The 18702-nt window shown below is 38.8% G+C and overlaps 1 protein-coding gene across 2 annotated transcripts in view; it reads left to right on the forward strand.

Moving 5' to 3' along the window:
- Nucleotides 1-18702, forward strand: part of LOC111149083 (solute carrier family 7 member 11) — a 73254-nt gene that overhangs the window by 52851 nt on the left and 1701 nt on the right. The window contains exons 7-11 of one of the 2 annotated variants that reach the window (XM_022505989.1): nucleotides 2321-2444; nucleotides 4339-4442; nucleotides 5310-5406; nucleotides 6960-7109; nucleotides 8352-8729. In XM_022505989.1, coding sequence (XP_022361697.1) covers nucleotides 2321-2444; nucleotides 4339-4442; nucleotides 5310-5406; nucleotides 6960-7109; nucleotides 8352-8621 — 745 coding nt within the window. In that variant the 3' untranslated portion in view covers nucleotides 8622-8729. Of the gene's footprint in view, nucleotides 1-2320; nucleotides 2445-4338; nucleotides 4443-5309; nucleotides 5407-6959; nucleotides 7110-8351; nucleotides 8730-18702 lie in introns of those variants that run through there. The other variant, XM_022505990.1, reaches the window with a different exon arrangement.

Raw genomic sequence — 18702 nt, forward strand, 5'->3', positions numbered from 1 at the left:
GAGAGAGAGTACGCTTTCATGGTTAAACTGCTGCGACTTCCGCGAGGATCGATCGGCTGACTTCCGGGTTCCCGTTTGCCAGTTGTATATCCTTAAACAGCTATTTAGACTCTCTAAGACTTCATGTCCTCACATATTAAGATGGCGATGATGCTCCTAACGCACAGCATTTTCCAAAGATTAAATGAGGCAAATATGGAAAGTACGTAATAAAATATCCGGCACATAACGGCCACCAAGTAAACGGCAGCAGCTATTTGCTATAGTTTTTGTCATTGACAAACGGAGAAAAAAAAAAGTTGGATTTTTTTTTAGGATTCCTTCTGCTAAAATCAATTTAGAAAACTTCCCTCAGATGTACCATAATCTTGAAGCAGGAGGCGGGGAGGTTTCCTTGGAAGAGCTGAGCAGAGGCTAGAGTTTGCTGGGAGGGCCACAGCCCACGTTTCAGACCGACTTGTCCCTGCTAATTTGCAGCACCGTACGATGTGACAGGACTACCTGTCCCGGACAGGTTAGTTGCTTCACTGCACTTAACAATGTCACCTCAGTTTTTATTAACAGAAACTTTACACTTCTTAATCCCGAATCCTTGCAAGGAATAGAGACTCTCTCTCTCGCCCTCTCCCTCTCTGCTTCTCTCCTCCAGAGAAGGAGTTTAACACACCATTTGGGATGTTATAAAAACAGAAAAGATTCAAGTTTAAAATAATACTGTGAGTGGTTGAAAAACTGCACATATACCTTCATGTTTGCCTTCTTAGCCCTTTGCATTTACATCTCGTCTTTCTCTCAGAGAGACAGAATTCATCTTTAATATGCCTTACGCCACTCACTCCTTTGTATTTAATTGGCCCGGTGATTTCCTCTCCTTAAATTTAGCATTTATCAATCACAACTAGCAATGCATGTTATGGTGTTAACAGAAAATTCCACAGGACCCTCTTCACACTGGGGAAGGGGAACATCTGCTACTTTTATATTAGGATGCCAGGATTTAGAGGTCGATGTGTTTCCCCATCAAGGCTTAAGACTTTGGAGATCAGGGCAAGTGTTAGGCTCCAAGCAGCATAATGAATGGCAGTTGCTGACTGGCTAGGTTTGCCCGTTCTCAACAGGGGATAGTGCTGTTCAGCATAATGAGCTGGGACTTCGTGTCCTAAACATACCCAGCTTGGGGAGTGAGGCAGGCTGTGCCTCTTCCCCCTCCCCCCCTCCCAGTTCTGAACTGTATTTTCATCTTGGAAGAAATGATATTGAGGTCTTCATTAGTGGCACCCAGCAGGGTTAAGGCTCCATGAGGGCTGATAAGCTGTATGGCTAAAAAATCCATCAGCCTTTGTGCAGGGAGCTGAAGGTTTAAGTTGCTTGAACTGGAAAGAGTCTGAAGAGGTGATTATGTTAAGCAAGTAATGTGTATCGGTAACATGGAATCAAATTATTAGGGTCAGTAACTCCTGGCTTTCTCGGTGCATTAAATGAAGACATAACATTGCATTTGTGCCCGGTACTTGTGGCTGCCACAGAGTGTCAGCACGGTCCGGTCATATGTACTTCACAGCATGTCACCTCTAATTTCATGGGATTATCTGCACTGTTGCTTTAATAGATACTCATGATGTTGAGCTTCCTTTGAACTCACAGCAGGGCAGTGCAAAGTCATTATTGCGAGTCCTTCTGTGCTTTTTGTGTTATATATAAAATTATCATTACTATCATTTGGAATGATAGATACGTCTTGCTCTCATACATTCAGAAATGTACAACTTACTTGCTGATAAGGAAGTTACTGAAGGGGAAAAGCTGAATGTCAAAGACTTTTCCTGGGGTCTAGGATTAGAAAGGTGTCAAGGCAGTAAATTAGTATTCGAAAGGTATATGGGCCCATGGTTCTCAAAGTTTGGGTCCCTGGCCAGCAGCAGCTCAATTGCAGAGGAACTTGTTAGAAATGCAAATCCCACTGAGTCAGAAACTCTGAGATGGGATCAGCAAACTGTGTTTCAACAGGCCCTCTAGGTGATGCATGATCAAGTGTGAGAAACACTATAGCATTTATGGAGCATAAGAATGGGACGGACCCATGTGTTCTGGGGGTAGAGCAGCAGACAAGACAAATGAAGTATCTGGTCCCATGACCTTATTAAATTACAAAGAACTCTGTAGTACTTCACCCTGATAAAATATGCATACCCAACAGAGCCTGTAATTATCATAATACTATTTTATTCTTTATTTGAATTAGCCTGTTATTGGATCATCTTTGCTGTCAGAGAATGACTAACAAAAGAGGACTAATAAACAATTCCTTTGTGCATTTCAGAAACATCCCCCTTGCCATATGTATATCCATGGCCATCGTCACCATTGGCTATGTGCTAACAAATGTGGCCTACTTTACAACCATTAGTGCTGAGGAGCTGTTGCTTTCAAATGCAGTGGCGGTGGTAAGTCCAAGTTGGAAAAATGCCCATTTGAATTTAGGCTAATGAGTTGATGCAATTTCATAGTAGTTCCCTCCAGCAGCAAGTGTTTTGAAATTCAGTAATCTTTTCTTGACCTGAATGATCATGAGCATTTAAAACATTTAGGGCACACCTTGGCATACTCCATTTGACTGATACAGCCCAAATCCTATATGATTTCTCTGCATTGTTCATTTCGTGTAAAACGTTTCCCCATATTCATGCTTGAAAACACATTTTTATGTGTGCATGTTGAATGGAAGATAGTGTTCTTCCAACATGACTTTCATGATAGGTGGGCAGTTGGGCAGTTCCTGACTTTAAATGAAGGTATTTTTTGGTATGTAAATTGTAATTTATTCTGTACCCTTTCCTGTTTGTAAACTTTTCAAATGCTAACTTAAAGTCTTTTTTTCCCAAAGTACCACTTAAGGATTTCCAAGGGATGACTATATATATTTGTTTGTTCTAGTATATTTTTTGAATACCAGTAATGGGATATTATTAATTTTTGGAATTATTGAGTTATTCAAAGTTAAACAGATGTCATTGCTATAGCACTTATCAGAATGTTAAGGATACTAATGTGCAATTTAGCTCTGTAAGAAGTGGATACTCATAATTTTACAGCATTTTCCAAAATTTATTTGACTTCAGGACTGTCTTGCTTTCAAAGTTCATGTTATTGGACTGTTATTCTGTGACACATACTTTTTTTTTTTTTGTATAAAAACTTAGCTGGTAAGGGGGCATTTATTCATGACCTCATAACAATGAAGGGTGAAAAAATAACTTCCCATCACTAGATGTCATTTCTTTTTAAAATAGTCACTATTACCTCATATTGGCAATACCCATGGGGAACAAATTATCTCATTTCATGTGAACCTATGTACGTGTCCACTGTATTAAAAAAAGAATTTGCCACTGCTATAATTCCTATCAGAAACGCAGTGTCCAGAGCTTGCTGATGTCAGGTCAGTCATCTCAGCTTAGTAGACAAAGGGCAGCATTTACTCTGTGAGCGTAATGTGGTTCATTAATTACACAGCACCAGCCTCATCAAGGACAACTCAAAGAATCCCATGTAGTTTGTGTGTGTGTGTATGTTTTTTTTTTTAAATACATCCTTTATGGAAATTTGCAGTGTTGCCTATGCCGTGGCATAAAAGGAAATTCCAGAAGTTTTGTTGTTTATCTTTTTTTATTTTCCCAGACTTGTATTTGTATTCTAGCCTTTTTATAGGAAGCCACAGAAGGAACTGGCAAGTACCTGAGAGGGAGGAAGGGACTCAATAAACAGACATTCAGCTACTGTGATTATTTGGAGCAAAAGATTTTCAGAACTGCTCGTGTATGCAGCATAAATGATTGAGTCATCAGTCATGTCTCACTGGTATTTCTGTGTCATAACAGGAGGGCTGGTGTAAGAAACAAGTATCTGTGATACTTCTCAGTGGACATTTGTATTTCACTATCAAAATGTGGCTTTCCAGGCTACAGAGAAGGCATTTTGCAGAAGGATTTCTGTTTCTAATAGGAGAACCTCTGAACTGAGCTTTTTCTACTTACCAGAATCAGAGAATGTGGATACCACAGTTGATAAAGATTCAATAAATGGATCGTTGCTTTTTGAAAGTGGAGAGAAGGTGCTTGTTTAGACCTTTGCCCATAGTTTTGCAAGAAGCAATGCCATGGTACTTGCTTTTGATTATTGTCTAAGAAGTTAGTCTGACCCTAACCAAAAAGAAGAATTATAAAACATACACGTATCAGCAGGCTAAAAGAAAGTCATAGAGCGAGTTTGGCCTAAATTGCTTCATTTTATTCCACTTTCTGGCAGAGCATTAATTTGCTTCGTTCTGTCTTTCACTAGACCTTTTCTGAGCGGCTACTGGGAAATTTCTCATTAGCAGTTCCGATCTTTGTTGCCCTTTCCTGCTTTGGCTCCATGAATGGTGGTGTGTTTGCTGTCTCCAGGTGAGTGAGTTCAAGCATTTCCAGAAATGCATTTCTGTTTTTGAGATTGGATGTGATAAGGGTAGGTTTAAAAAGAAAAGAAATAGTGCCTCCAAACCTGTTGTTTTTAAAGAGACATGTAAGATCGAAGTCTTGGTCCAAGTAGCAACAGCACGTCCCGTTCTGCCCATTAGAGGGCACTGCTTGTCTACTCATAGCCCATGCTGAAGCCAGGCATGGAGCTTTTCTTTTTCTTTTTTCTTTCTTTCTTTCCTTTTTTTTTTTTTTTTTTTTTTTTTAACAGTATGTCTACAGAGTCTAACAACAGCATTTTATTTCTGGTGATAAAATCTTTCGTTTCTCTAAAGGTGACAAGAAAAAAAGTAGAGTAAGAGACACCAGAAATCACCACCCCATCATCCGTATACCTTTTGTTTTGATGCCAAATTCCCTTTTATTTTAACATAAGATTAAGATCCAATCAGAAAAATGTAAATGGTGTGTGTACATGGGCATGTCTGTGTTTGTACGTGTGTGTGTATGTGTGCATGTGTTTGTATATTGGGCTGTATTGAATTGATAGCGCACATACAATCCTGGGAATCCAGAGCTATTTATATGCAGCGAGAGAGCCATGCTGAGTCGGATGTTGCTATTGTTTCTCCTCAAAGAATAAGAGAATACGTTGGCAGATTTTATACAATTTGAAGTCCGATTTCTCTTGATGATTCTCTGCCTTACCTGAACAGTGAAACAGAAGTAATCACCTCAGAAATGCCAAACCATTTGGTATCGAATTAGATGCAAGTTTTCTCGTAGATTTCTGGATTTTTCCCTTTGAAATGATCAATTATACAGTCAATTCCACCCACATTTTTCTCCCATCAGGTTATTCTATGTTGCGTCTCGAGAGGGTCACCTTCCAGAAATCCTCTCCATGATTCATGTCCGCAAGCACACTCCTCTGCCAGCTGTTATTGTTTTGGTAATGCATATTAAAAAGTATACCTAGATATAAGCTTGAATAACAGGTTAGCAAGGAGGATTTCAAAGCAGATGTTAGATAGTGCTTTACTTTCTCATTCATTGATGAACTGGCTCTGTGTGTACCTTGGTGGAGTTTGGGTCGCAGGATATTTTCCATCGCTTCCCTTTATTCAGTATTTCCGATGCATATTTGATGCTATGGGGCAATAACCACACCACTTCTTTTTCGCCTTTGTCGAAATTTGCGAGGTCTAAGGGAAGTGATTACCTAGGCTCCTGTCAGTGACCCAGAGCCACTCAGGAAACGATATAGAGCAACAAGTCCCAATTCTGTGTACTGAAAGTGGAGCTAAAAGCCACAGTACAGGAGCTAAAAGCCTAGATGTACAATACAGTATCATAGGCCCCTTATAAGGAAATGCATGCAAAATTAACAGAAAAAATTGCTTGAAGTCCTAGACAGTGCAGGAATTCCATGATTAAAAGTGAGGTATTTGAGACCAACTCTTAAAGGGAAGAAATAAAAGCACCCAAACTGAAATTTGTAGAATTGTGAAAGATTGTAGAGTTTTAGAATTCTTAAAGCAAAGTCTTTGTGAAGCGTGGGATGCACAAAAACTGCGTAGGGTATAAAAATCCGATCTAGTACCCATTGGCAATGTTATATTCATTTTCACCTACTATTTTTGTAACATTTTTTGTCAAATGGACTCTGCTGTCAGGAACACCATAGACTACATTGGACATTTTGTTTCATGCGTTTAATCTGTTTCAGAATGTTTCCTTGAAATCTCTTTGTAAAGTCTGCGGACTCTCTGCATGGAATCTGGAAGTTAAAGTCACTTGTGGGAACAGAATGTATTATTCGGTGGAGAGAGCTTTCATTTTAAGCCTCTCCCATCAGTTGTGCTGTCCTTGGCATGTGCAGCTGCAGAAACTTGCTATGCTGATCTCTGAGCTCCATTCTTTTCTGCGGTCTTGAGGGTCACACATGGCCAGCACACAGGGAGAGTAAATGTGGAGGAAGGAAAGGTCACTATTTTGCATTCAGGGGATGACAGAGTCACCTCGAAGTGGCTGTGTTTCATGCTTGTGCATAGCCAAGGCCTTGTCAGTAACCATTTACAGAGGGCTCGGCAAATTTTCTAATTGGGTACACTTTTGATTCTTTGTATTAGCTATTTGCTAATCATCTCAATCTCTGGGCCTTTAAATTTAAGTCATGGAATATCCTGTGTTTCACTCTCTGAAAACATGTTCTCTTCTCTCAAATGAAAAAACAACTAAGAACTAAACATCCATGTGACATTCCATCTGATTAAGTGGTAATGATGATGACCTTCTCATGCCGTCACTGGTGCGTAATGGGGTATAAGAGCAGAATATAGATAGGAAGTTAGTTGAATATAGGTTTTAATCACTGCGGTAGTTTATCAGTATAAATATCATATGAAAAAGATGATCATAATGTGTAGTGATTTGATTGTTTTATTAGCTGTGCTCTCTTTTAACTCACCCAGCCTGGTCTCTCTCCCCCTTACTTCCCCCTAGCACCCTTTGACGATGATAATGCTCTTCTCTGGGGACCTCTACAGTCTTCTGAATTTCCTCAGTTTTGCCAGGTGGCTTTTTATTGGGCTGGCGGTTGCTGGGCTGATTTATCTTCGATACAAACACCCAGATATGCATCGTCCTTTCAAGGTAACCTCAGTAATCTTGATGGGTTTACATAAATCTTTCTTCTAATACCTAGTCCTCCCTTTGTCATAACTTGATGATGAGGAGCTTGGGTGGGGGGCAGCATCCTCTGGAACAAAATGTTTAACTCTTGCAGGTAGTGCCTTCATGTTGAATTTATTTGAGCTTGGAAAAATAATTCATCCTGGCATTTATGTGACGGACTCAACTCTGTATGTCACGTCTCTGAAAAGGGGTAGATACACAGGGTATTTGTTATGTTGCTTTTTCTAGGATGTGTCTAACGACCTGATGTGTTCAAAGTGTGGGATACTTGTATCTTTATGCTGAGTAATTGTGGGTAGCCATGTTGAGAAAGAGGGGGGCAGACCCGTGTGGAATTGTCACTAACTGAAACTCTAAAAAGGAAGCTGCTTTACAAAATGGGCGTTTTAAGTATTCTTAAATGTTATGACTTGGGACATTGCTCTTTTTTTACATTATATATTCTAGAAGGAATATATAAAGGAATAAAAGTGTAACTACATAGGAAAGTGCAGGTGTATGAATGTACCACTTAATAGAATACCCTTTACTATAAGCATTTCCTTTTGGGAGAGCTGGCGAATATATTTCTCATCTCCTTTAGCCGTGAACGTTCATAGATTGATTTGACCGAACTGTTTATTTGCTTTTAAGAAATAACACAGATAATGTTGTCAGTCATGTTGTCAGAATTTGTTTCTAATTACATCTGTTGTCTAATGTGAGCAACATCTTTATTAGCGGTTGAATAGGAGTTGGTCTGTTTTATTCCTGTCAGTTCTTATTGTGAATCTCCAACAGAAAATCAATACGCACTGTAAGGCTTTAACATGTAACAAGCAGCCTGTGCTCTTGACTCTACATTAAAGCAGATTCTAATCATAATTATCAAAGAGCCAACCTGTTAAAATCAAAAACATAAATCATAATTGTACTTCTCTAGTCAAACCTTTTAAACAAAACATCTCTAATGAAACACACTTGTTTATCCTCGGGTTTTATTCTATTTAAAGATTTAAAAAAAATTTAAGGGAGTATGTTTGCTACATTCTCTGTGCCTATCAAAAGCTGTTGCTGTTAAGGTAAGCTGGGATGGTGCCTGTTACCTGCTCATGTGACCAGTGGGATCATCTGATCCTTTGACTGATGTCCTTCTCTTGAATCCATCTTCTGTCTCTGGAACTGTTTGAAGTGATTTTTTTCCCCCATGCTGTGTTCCAGGTGCCGCTGTTCATCCCAGCTTTGTTTTCCTTCACGTGTCTCTTCATGGTTGCCCTTTCTCTGTATTCGGACCCATTTAGTACAGGAATTGGCTTCATCATTACTCTGACTGGGGTTCCTGCATACTATCTCTTTATTATATGGGACAAGAAACCCAAGTGGTTTAGAAGAATGTCAGGTAAGACTTTTATACAGTTTCAGGACCTCTTGAGAGACCATGTTGTAGAAAACCCATATGTGTGTACATCCCTTCCCCTCCTTAAAGTTTAAAAATATAAGTAAGGCAATTCCTAGTTCAAATACATTATTGCATTTTAATTAGAACTGGGAGATGGAAAGTGGGAAAGATGTTTAGGGTACAGCCACTCAATCCTTTCAGGATATTTAGTTTGAGCTGCTCTGATCACGTCTGAAGAGAACAGCTTTTTTAGATAGAATTTTATCAGCAGTTCTATAAATGACCTAATTGCTTTCCTAAATCCCTTACTAACCTATTTATTTTTTGTTTTGGGTTGAACTCAGTTTATTGATTCTATATCATAACATGCTATTTGCTGAGCGATTATGAGGCTTGGTAGGGAGTGAGACAAAGACCCACAGGGATCCTAAATATTAGGGTTATGACACAACCCTATTTAATAGGCATGTGAATCACAGAAAAGTCATAAGAACAGCAAGAACGATGAAGAGAAGAATAACAATTCACAATTTATTGTGTGGTTTCTGTGTGTTAGCACAGAATATGTCCTTATTTCTTCATTATAATAACCTTCTGAGGTAGCAAAAGTTCTCATCCCCCTTTTAGAGATTTTTGAGTTATATCATGGAAGAATTCATGTGAGTTGTTCCAAGTCATGCAGATACTAAGTAGACCAGCTAGAATTCAAACTCAGGTAGTGTTTTATTTTATAAAAATCATGCTGGGTAGAGTGAGGATGGATTAGAGAGGATCAAGACTGAAAAGACTCAGGATTGGTAGTAATCACAGTGACCCTACACAAGGATGAAGAAGGGTCTGAACATGGACGATGTTGGCAGGGTCCAAGAGAAAGTGAAAGCTGTTAAAGAAGAAAAACCCAAAGGGCTTGGTGACCAGGTAAGTTGGGGAAAGAGGAAATACAGGATATGAGTAGGTAGACAGGGTGCCTAGGAGCAGTCTCTGTGGAAAGCCTACCTCTCTGTCAGGGGCTGTGCTGAGTGAAGCCTTTCACTCACATCAGCTCATCCCATCTTCCACAGTTCCCTGTGTGAGATACTGTTTGTTCTTTCTATACCTGATGGGAAACCAGGACTCAGAAAGATATAGAATTTATTTTTAAGTGTACAGATTTTAAACCATTGAGCTAGGATTTGAGCCCACATCTGCTGGACTTCAAAGTCCATGCTCTTTCTAAAGTGGGTGCCTGGGGGACAAGAAAGAAGTAAAAAAAATTAAAAAAAAAGTAGCCAGAAGAACATCTATGTTCTTGCTGATCAGTTTGGTGAGTTTAGTGAGTTTAGAAAACAACTATTGTTCTTATCTTTCATTTTAATTTACTTCTTTAACCATAATTAATTTTTAAAAGCCCAGTATGAAGTTCAGGGAGATTTCTGATATTTCTGGTAAAACTGCTAATAAATAATGTCAGTTACTAAAACTAAAAAACAAAAAAACCCTGAAATATGTATATATATCTCTTGACCCTCCAGTGTGTTACCCAAATTCATTTAGAAGTCAGCCATTTAAAATAGACTTTTGCTACTACTCTTCATTAGCTTTTAATTGGTATTTGGTATCTTTAGATCTTATGCTACTATTTATATCTGAATTTTGTTTTCTAGCCAGCAACACTGAATCCCTGAAGAGGTATTACTCTAAAAGTTGGGCTCCTTAAGGTTAACCCGGGCACACTGCTTGTCTGACAGGGTATTTAATCTCTGTTTCCTGTTAGATCACACTAGTTATCTGTGGAATATTTTTAGTTACATTTTCTCTGTTGCAGGCAATAGATATAGAGGCTTTCCTAAAAAAAAAAAAAAAAAGAATCTAGTTTAACAATAACTATTCCTGAGAATTGCTGTCCTCATTACCAATGTTGGGAACAGATAGGCATTCATCATTTTGAGGTCTGTGTCTGTCTCCTATCTTGGCTAGAGACATTTGAAACCCCTGAGCGCCATGGGAGAGCAGGTGAATTGATGAAGAGAGAGCTAGTAGCCCTAGAGTTGGATGATGAGGAGGCAGAGGGTGATGAGAGAGCAGGTTCTGTGCTTTCTCCTGCGCAGTAGGCATTGTGCTCCTCCCATTGGGAGGCCGCCAACTCTAAGCATCCTTTCCTATCACTACCATGTACATATTGCACCCTTTCTTTGTCAGTGCCTACCAGCTGCCAGTTTTCATACTTGATCCTTCTTTGATGGTTTTCCATGCTTGTGTGATTTTGAAGGTTTTTGTTGCTTTTCCGTCTCTAATGATGTTTCAAACATCTCCAAGGACTCCAAATTTAGTGTAGCCGTTTGTGAAAGCAGCCGCAATGCAGTAGTCCCATAATGGTTATTTGGATCTCAAAATGCCATTAAGTCTTACCAGGGAGCATGGCAATTTTGCCTTTAAATTGCGAGCCTTGTAACCCTTTATCTTTATAGCCGCCTTGAAAGTGAGTAGCAAAAAACAACAATCCTCCATAATTTTGTTTGATTTTCCTCTTAGGCAGCATTCTTGTAGGAAAATAAAGAAAATTCATAATATTTATTGCTGCAATAGCAAGTAGTTTCCTCGCCTTTGGCCAAAACAAAACACTCATACATAGACACACGGAACAGCGGAGTGCTGCCCACCACCTTGCCTCTTTTTCCAACTGCCTCCTTGTTAGGAAAAAGCTCAGTGTGAACTTGGAGAGCTTCTGCGATTTCATATTAGATTTTTGTTGGTGTTGTTGGGTAACAGTCTCTAGAATTTCTATTATCTTTTGTTTTCACCCTGATGTATATGAATGCATTAGCCTTCTGAAATGAGAGTTGATCAAAACACATCTCACCTAAGGGGCTTTCACAAACAATGTGAAGCAGATGAACAGCTTTCAGGAAATGGTGAAGAGCTGCTTGGTACAGATAGCCAGGCATGTTCAGAACCGAGGATCTGAGATTTTCCGAGATTTGATGAATATCTCTGGCCACAGGATGCCAGTATTGAACCACGGTTTGTTTGATAGCATTCCTAGGATGAAGAGAAAATGTGCTCTTAAGGGAATAGTCAGATACACAGAACACAGTTCTCTGCCATCTGTGACAGAGTAGTGAATTTTTCTAGGTATTTATTTATTTACAGAAGCATGAGTTTCTCACCCAAGGAAAATTGGGGCGGACACCCCACTGACATACTCACATGCATGGAGGTAGCTAGACCTGGCAAACTCTGGTGAGGGCTTGCAGTAAGTGTTTGGCTTGGCTGCCTCCCTTTATCAGCCAGACCTTGTCACAGCTGAGATGAGTGGGATGACTGGAAGTCGGTCCCTCTTGCTAAAGCAAGATATGGGGGACAGCTGTGTTTAGGCAACATCTGTGGTGACAAAGAATTGTACTGGGGAGCACCAGCAAAATGGTCATAGTCCATTTCTGTAGACAATGACTTTGCAATTCCAGGGTCCTGAAAGCATATGATGCTAATGGTGTATCATGGGTAACATGAGCTTAGCCTATGAGAGATTCCGCACTGGAAGCTCCTGAATGCATTCGACTGGCTCATCACAAAGTCTGCAGTGCAATATTTTAAATTAGTTAAGCTTGCCTACATCTCTTGGGGGCCTAAACCATCTTCATTGTAAAGATCAAAGGAGACCATACACGTGAAAAGGTTTGGAAGCCTTTTTTAAAAAATAGAAAAACAACATACCTACTATTATTTTCACTATGACCTGTGGGGAAGATTGGTTTTGTGCTAATACTTCACAGAGTCACTCAGTTTGGCTGTAGGTCCTGTGCTTGTACCAAGTGTGGTAGGGTAAATCCGATTTTGCAAGGTCAGTTGTTTGAGCTGATTTCAAAAACTACTTTACTACTGAAAAGTAAAGCTAAAAATACTGCAATTGCTATTTGTTCTTGTAACATGCAGTTACTGAAAACACCGAGTGTAGACTCATTGGCTCAATTTTATTTAAAAGAATAGTATCATGGAGGGACGCCTGGGAAGCTCAGTCAATTAAGCGTCTGCCTTCGGCTCAGGTCATGATCCCAGGGTCCTGGGATTGAGCCCTGAGTGTGCTTCCTGCTCAGCGGGAAGTCTGCTTCTCCCTCTCCCTCTGCCCCTCCCCCTGCTTGTGCTCTCTCTCTTGCTTTCTCTCTCAAGTAAATAAAAAGTAAATAAAATAGTTAAAAAATATATATATATTATATATTATATGTTATATATTATATATTATATATATTATGTAGTATCATGGAGTTGATTATTCCCAAAGTCAAAACGTTTATATGAGCGTGGCTGCAGTTGAATAATACATGTCCCACATTTCTCCTGGGCAAGCAGGAAGCTTCCATAGAGGCTTATTTGGGTCTGCTGAGTACGACTATCTGTAGATGACCTGGAAGAAAAAGCTGGTATAGTTCCAACAGCTTACTCAGGGCCAAAATCTGTCACTCTGGCCAAACCTCCATCACAATGAGAATTTTTCAAATCTTGAGATCCCAAGAGAGAACATAGGAAAGTCATAGGAGAAAATGTAATAGGACTGATTGAACATGGAAGAAGAGAAAGGGTGTGGAGAACCGGAATACAGAGTCTTTGGTCCCATATGTGCTACTGAATAGAAGATCTAAATTGAGCTCACAAAGGAGAATGTCACACAAGCAAAGCTTCAAGATCTCTAAGTTGCTCTCTGTTTCTCTGGAATTGATGCAGTGTTGTGACATGGATAAGGAAGATATCTAAGAAAGCAAAGGACTGGGGGCTCAAAACACAGAAACAGGCTTTCAGAAAAGGCTTTTGTTCAGTAGATAAATGCATGAATAGTCTCACACACACACACACTACACACACACACAAACACACTCAAACGTCAGTCATTTTAGAGATTAGTTCAGGGAGGAAGAGATGGAGAGGATATAAACTTAACCCCAATGCTTTGCAGTCCAGCATTGCAGATGCCTAAAATCTCCTACTGTTTCAACCTATCAGATAGCCCTGGCTCCTTCTCGTATTACAAAATTCACATATTCCATACTATTGGTTGATACTTACTTTTCCACCATCTCTTTTTCTCAGATAATTTTACCACTTCCCTTTTCTGTAAGCATGGACTTTTATTACTCTTGAGCACTCCCTTGTGTTCCACCTGTATCTCAGTGTAGAGTGGGCTGTAATAAATATTCAAGAAAGATTTACATGGAGTTCATCACTTGCCTGCACTGTGCTGAGCTCTTGATAATTAATGTATATTATAAAAATTAGTGTGTGGAGAAAAACAACTTTGGGGAACACTGTTATAAAGCAACAGATAAAAAAATACATCTTCTTTTAGTGATGTGAAATACTGCTTGAAAGGGACCATTACAGGTGACAAGTCATGAAAGAGGAGAAACACTGCATGTCTGGATGAGAGACGATGTGGGTCTGAAACTGTTAAGAAGATAGGCTCCAGAGGTTCCAGGATCAGTAACATTTTAAGGAGATTCTGTAAGGATTGATTACAAAGATTAGAGATGAACAAGAACGAACTCTGGTAAACTAGCATCACAGAGTTCTAGGGCTGCCAAGATAAAATGACCTTAGAAATGATCCAGCCCACTGGTTTCTATATTTTAGTGTCTAGCAGAATCATAGATTTCTGAGCACTGCCTTCAGTTTCTGATTTTGTAGGTCTGGGATAGCACTTTGAAAAGTTGCATTTCTGAGAACTCAGGCTATGCTCATATTCCTAGTCCAGAGATTACACTTCGAGAACTACTTTCTAGTTCAAGCCCCTTCTTCTTCTCTCAGTTATCTTTTTCATTGAGCTATGATTTCCATTATGACATTATATAAGTTTAAGGTGTGTAATGTGTTGATTTGATATAGTTGTATATTGCAATATGATTACTACACTACCATTAGTTAATACCTTTTATAATGTCATTTATTTATCATTTCTTTTTTAGTGTTGAGAATGGTTCAGATTTAGTCCCTTAGCAATTTTTGTAATTTATTATATAGTATAGTCACTATGTTGTGCATTATATCTCCATACCTAAGTTTGTACCCTTAAGCAACATCTCCCCAATTTCCTAACCCTCTAGTCCTTGGTAATCATCATTCTACTCTCTATTTTAACAAGTTCATTTTTTGGATTCCATAATGTAAGTGGTATTATACAATATTTGTCTTTGTCTGAGGCATCTCACTTAGCATAATGTTGTTGCAAATGGCAGGATTTCCTTCTTTCCCATGGCTGAATATATTCCATAATCACATCTTCTTTATCCATTTGTCTGTTGATGAACACTTAGCTTGTTTCTGTATCTTGGCTATTATGAATAATGTTGCGGTTAACCTAGGTGTGAAGATATTCCTTTGAGATACTGACTTAAACTTCTTTGCACACATAACCAGGAATAGGATTGCTGAATCATAGGTAGTTCAATGTTTACTTTTTTGAGGAACTGCCATTATGTTTTCCATAATGGTTATAGCAATTCATATTCCCACCAATAGTGTTCACATCCCCACCAATATTTGTTATTTCTTGTCTTTTTGATAAAAGCCATCCTGCCAGGTGTAATATCACATTATGGTTTTGATTTGCATTTCCCTGGTGATTAATGATGCTAAACATCTTTTCATATACCTGTTGGTCATTTGTATATAATCTTTGAAAAAATGTCTATTCAAGTTTTTGCTTATTTTTCATTGGGTTATTTTATTTTTTTGCTATTAAGTTGTATGAGTTCTTTATGTATTTTGGATAACAGCCCCTTATCAGACATGATTTGTGAATATTTTCTCTCATTCAATAGGTTGTTTTTCTCAATTTGTTGATTGTCTCTTTTGCTGTGCAGAGCTGTCCAGTTTAATATAGTCACATTTGTTTATTTTAGTTTTTATTCACTGTGCTTTTGGTGACTTATCCAAGAAATCATTGCCCAGACCAACATCAAGGATCTTTTCCCCTATGTTTTTTTCTAGGAATTTTATGATCTCAGGTCTTACATTTTAATCTTTGATCCATTTTGAGTTCATTTTTGTGAATGATGTACAGGTACAAGTTAAGGTTTCTTTTGCATGTGGAGATATGTGTGTGTGTGTGTGTGTGTATATATATATATATATATATATATATATATATATATATATATATATATGCACTATCTATTCCATTCCTCTATGTGCTTCTTTTTATGCCAGTACCATACTGTTTTGATTACTGTAGCTCTGTAATATGGCTTGAAATCAAGTATTGCGATGCCTCTGGCTTAGTTTTACTTTCTCAAGATTGCTTTGGTTATTCAGGGTCTTTTGGGGTTCCAAATTAATTTTAGGATAGCTGTTCCTATATCTGTGAAAAATATCATTGGAATTTTGATTGGAATTGCACGGAATCTGTAGATCATTTTAGGTCATGTGGACATTTTCACAATATTCTTCAAGTTTAGGAACATGAGATATCTTTCCATTTATTTTTATCTTTTCAATCTCTTTTATCAATGTCTTATAACTATCAGAATACATGTCTTTCAACTCCTTGGTTAAATTTATTCCTAAGTATTTTATTGTTTTCAATGCTATTGTAAATGGAATTGCTTTCATAATTTCTCTTTCAGATAATTTGTTGTTACTCTATAGAAATACAATTGATTTGTATATGTTGATTTTGTATCCTGCAATTTTACTGAATTCATGTTAATAGTTAAAATAGTTTTTATTTAGTTGAGTTTTTAGGGTTTTCTGTATATGAGATCACCCATCTGTTTTCTGTATATGAGATCACCCATCTGTAGGGTTTTCTGTATTTGAGATAATTTTACGTCCTTCCTTCTGATATGAGTGCCATTTATTTCTTTTTCTTGTTTAATTGATCTGGCTAGGACTTCCAGTATATGTTTAATGCATCCTTGCATCCCAGAGATAAATCCCACTTGACCATAAGTATTTGATCCTTTTATTGTGTTGCTGAATTTTACTTGCTAATATTTTTGAGAATTTTTACATGTATATTCATTAGGAATATTGGTCTATGATATTCTTTTCTTATAATGTCTTTGTTTGACTTTGGTGTCAGCATAATGCTGACCTCATAAAATGAGTTTGGGAGTTTTTCTTCATTTAGAATTTTTTGGAACAGTTTGAGAAGGATTAGTGTTAATATTTCCTTGCAGGTTTGCTAGAATTACCAGCACAAACTATTTATTCCTAGGCTTTTCTGTGTTGGGAGGTTTTTTATTACTGATTGAATCTCCTTACTTGATATCGGTTTATTTAGATTTACTATTTCTTCTTGATTTAATCTTGAGAGAGCATAGGTTTCTAGGATTTATCTAGTTATTCTAGGTTATTCAGTTTGTTGGTATATAAGTGTTCATAGAAGTCTCTCATAATCCTTTGTATTTCTGTGGTATCAGTTGTAATGTCTTCTTTCTTTCTTTCTTTCTCTCCTTTTCTTTCTTTCTGAAAGGGGGACAGAGGGAGAGAAAGGGGTAGTGAAGGGGCAGAAGGAGAAAGAGAAAGAGAATTTTAAGTAGGCTACATGCCCAGTGTGAAGTCCAATGCAGGGTTCCATCTCATGACCGTGAGATCAAGACCCTAGCTGAAATCGAGTCAGATGCTTAACCACCACCCAAACACCCCTCCTCTTTCTTTTTGATTTTATTTTTTGGATCCTCTTCTTAGTTAATCTAGATAAAGGTTTAGCTTTTCAAATAATCAGTTCTTAATTTCCTTGATTTTTTTGTTGTTTTTCTGTCTCTATTTCATTTATTTCTCCTCAGATCAACACAAGAGTATTTTGAATTTGACTATAGATTCATCCTCACCAGTGAATTTTCTACTTTCGTATATTTTCATGTTACTATACATATGGTTGAAGAACTCTCTTTAGCATTTCTTGTAGGAGGGTCTATTGGCTATAAATTCCCTCAGCTTTTGTTTGTCTGGGAAAGTCTTTACCTCTCCTTTGTTTCCGAATGACAGCTTTTCTGGATGAAGTATTCTTGATTGATGCAGCTTTTTTTTTTTTTTTTCCTTTGAGTCCCTTGACTATATAATCCCATTCTCTTCTGGTCTGCAAGTTTTCTGCTGAGAAATCTGCTGATAGCCTTACTGGGATATTTATGCCCACGGGAGGAAGCTCTAGTTAAGGAGTCCCTCCTTGGCACCTGGTCAGTCATGCTGACCCTCAGAGCCCTCCAAGCAGTATTGGAGCTGCCATCCTAGGATTAGATTTATATGAAACCATCACAGTGCCTGGATCCTGGGGCATAGGTGTGCTTTCTGTGTCTCCTACACTAATGTCTGGAGTGTGAGAATATGCAGATATCCCATGTAACTGGTATCTGGGTCTCAAAGACCACTATGACTCATCCTGGTAGGAGGGAATGCAGCAGTGGCAAGCGTCCTGGAATAACAAGATGTGATGGTAGCATAGCCTAAGGATGTGGGTGAAAGCCTCAATTCTGGCACCAGGACACTCACAAAATAGCAACAGCACAAGTCTGGTAGTGGTCTTTTTAAGGTACATGTGGGGACCCAGGGATCTGGGCACAAAACAGTAGCAGCACTGCCCTGGCAATGACATTTCGGAGCTGCAACCCAGGACCTGGGGGGGTAGGATTAAGGGCAGCAGTAGCCTTGTCCCAGCAATCATAGGTCAGAACCTCAACTTGAAACTTGAGAGGTATGGCCCAGGGTAGTGTCAGTGCCTATAGCAATGAAGAATCAGAACTGTGACCTGGAACCCACAGGACAGAGATCAGGGCAGCAAGAGTCCATCTCAGGAATGACAGCTCAGAGTCTTGAGCTGAGATGGGGGTTCTCAGAGCAGCACAGTTCTGATAATAGTAGGCAACGTATGACTCAGGACATACTAAGTTAGTGACACTTAGGGTAGTGGCAATGCCCCTGACAATGATAAGTCTGAGCGGGGACCTAGAACCCAGGGGAGGATTCACGACAGTAACAGACTGTCTCAGTAATTATGGTTCAGAGTCTTGTTGGAGGAGGGCTCAGGGTGACAGTAGCACAGTCCCAAAAATGGCAGCCAAAGAGTAACTTGGGATCCTGAGGGCAGGGCTCAAGTGAGGAGAGGCTGCCTCAGTAATTATGAGACAAAGCCCCAGTCTGGGGCTGGAGTGGGCAAAGAATAATAGTATCTCCAGTCTTGTATAAGTGATGTGTTGTGGCACCCAG

The sequence above is a fragment of the Enhydra lutris genome, unplaced genomic scaffold, assembly GCF_002288905.1.
Source record: "Enhydra lutris kenyoni isolate GAN:26980312 unplaced genomic scaffold, ASM228890v2 scaffoldscaffold21, whole genome shotgun sequence".
Lineage (NCBI taxonomy): Eukaryota > Metazoa > Chordata > Mammalia > Carnivora > Mustelidae > Enhydra > Enhydra lutris.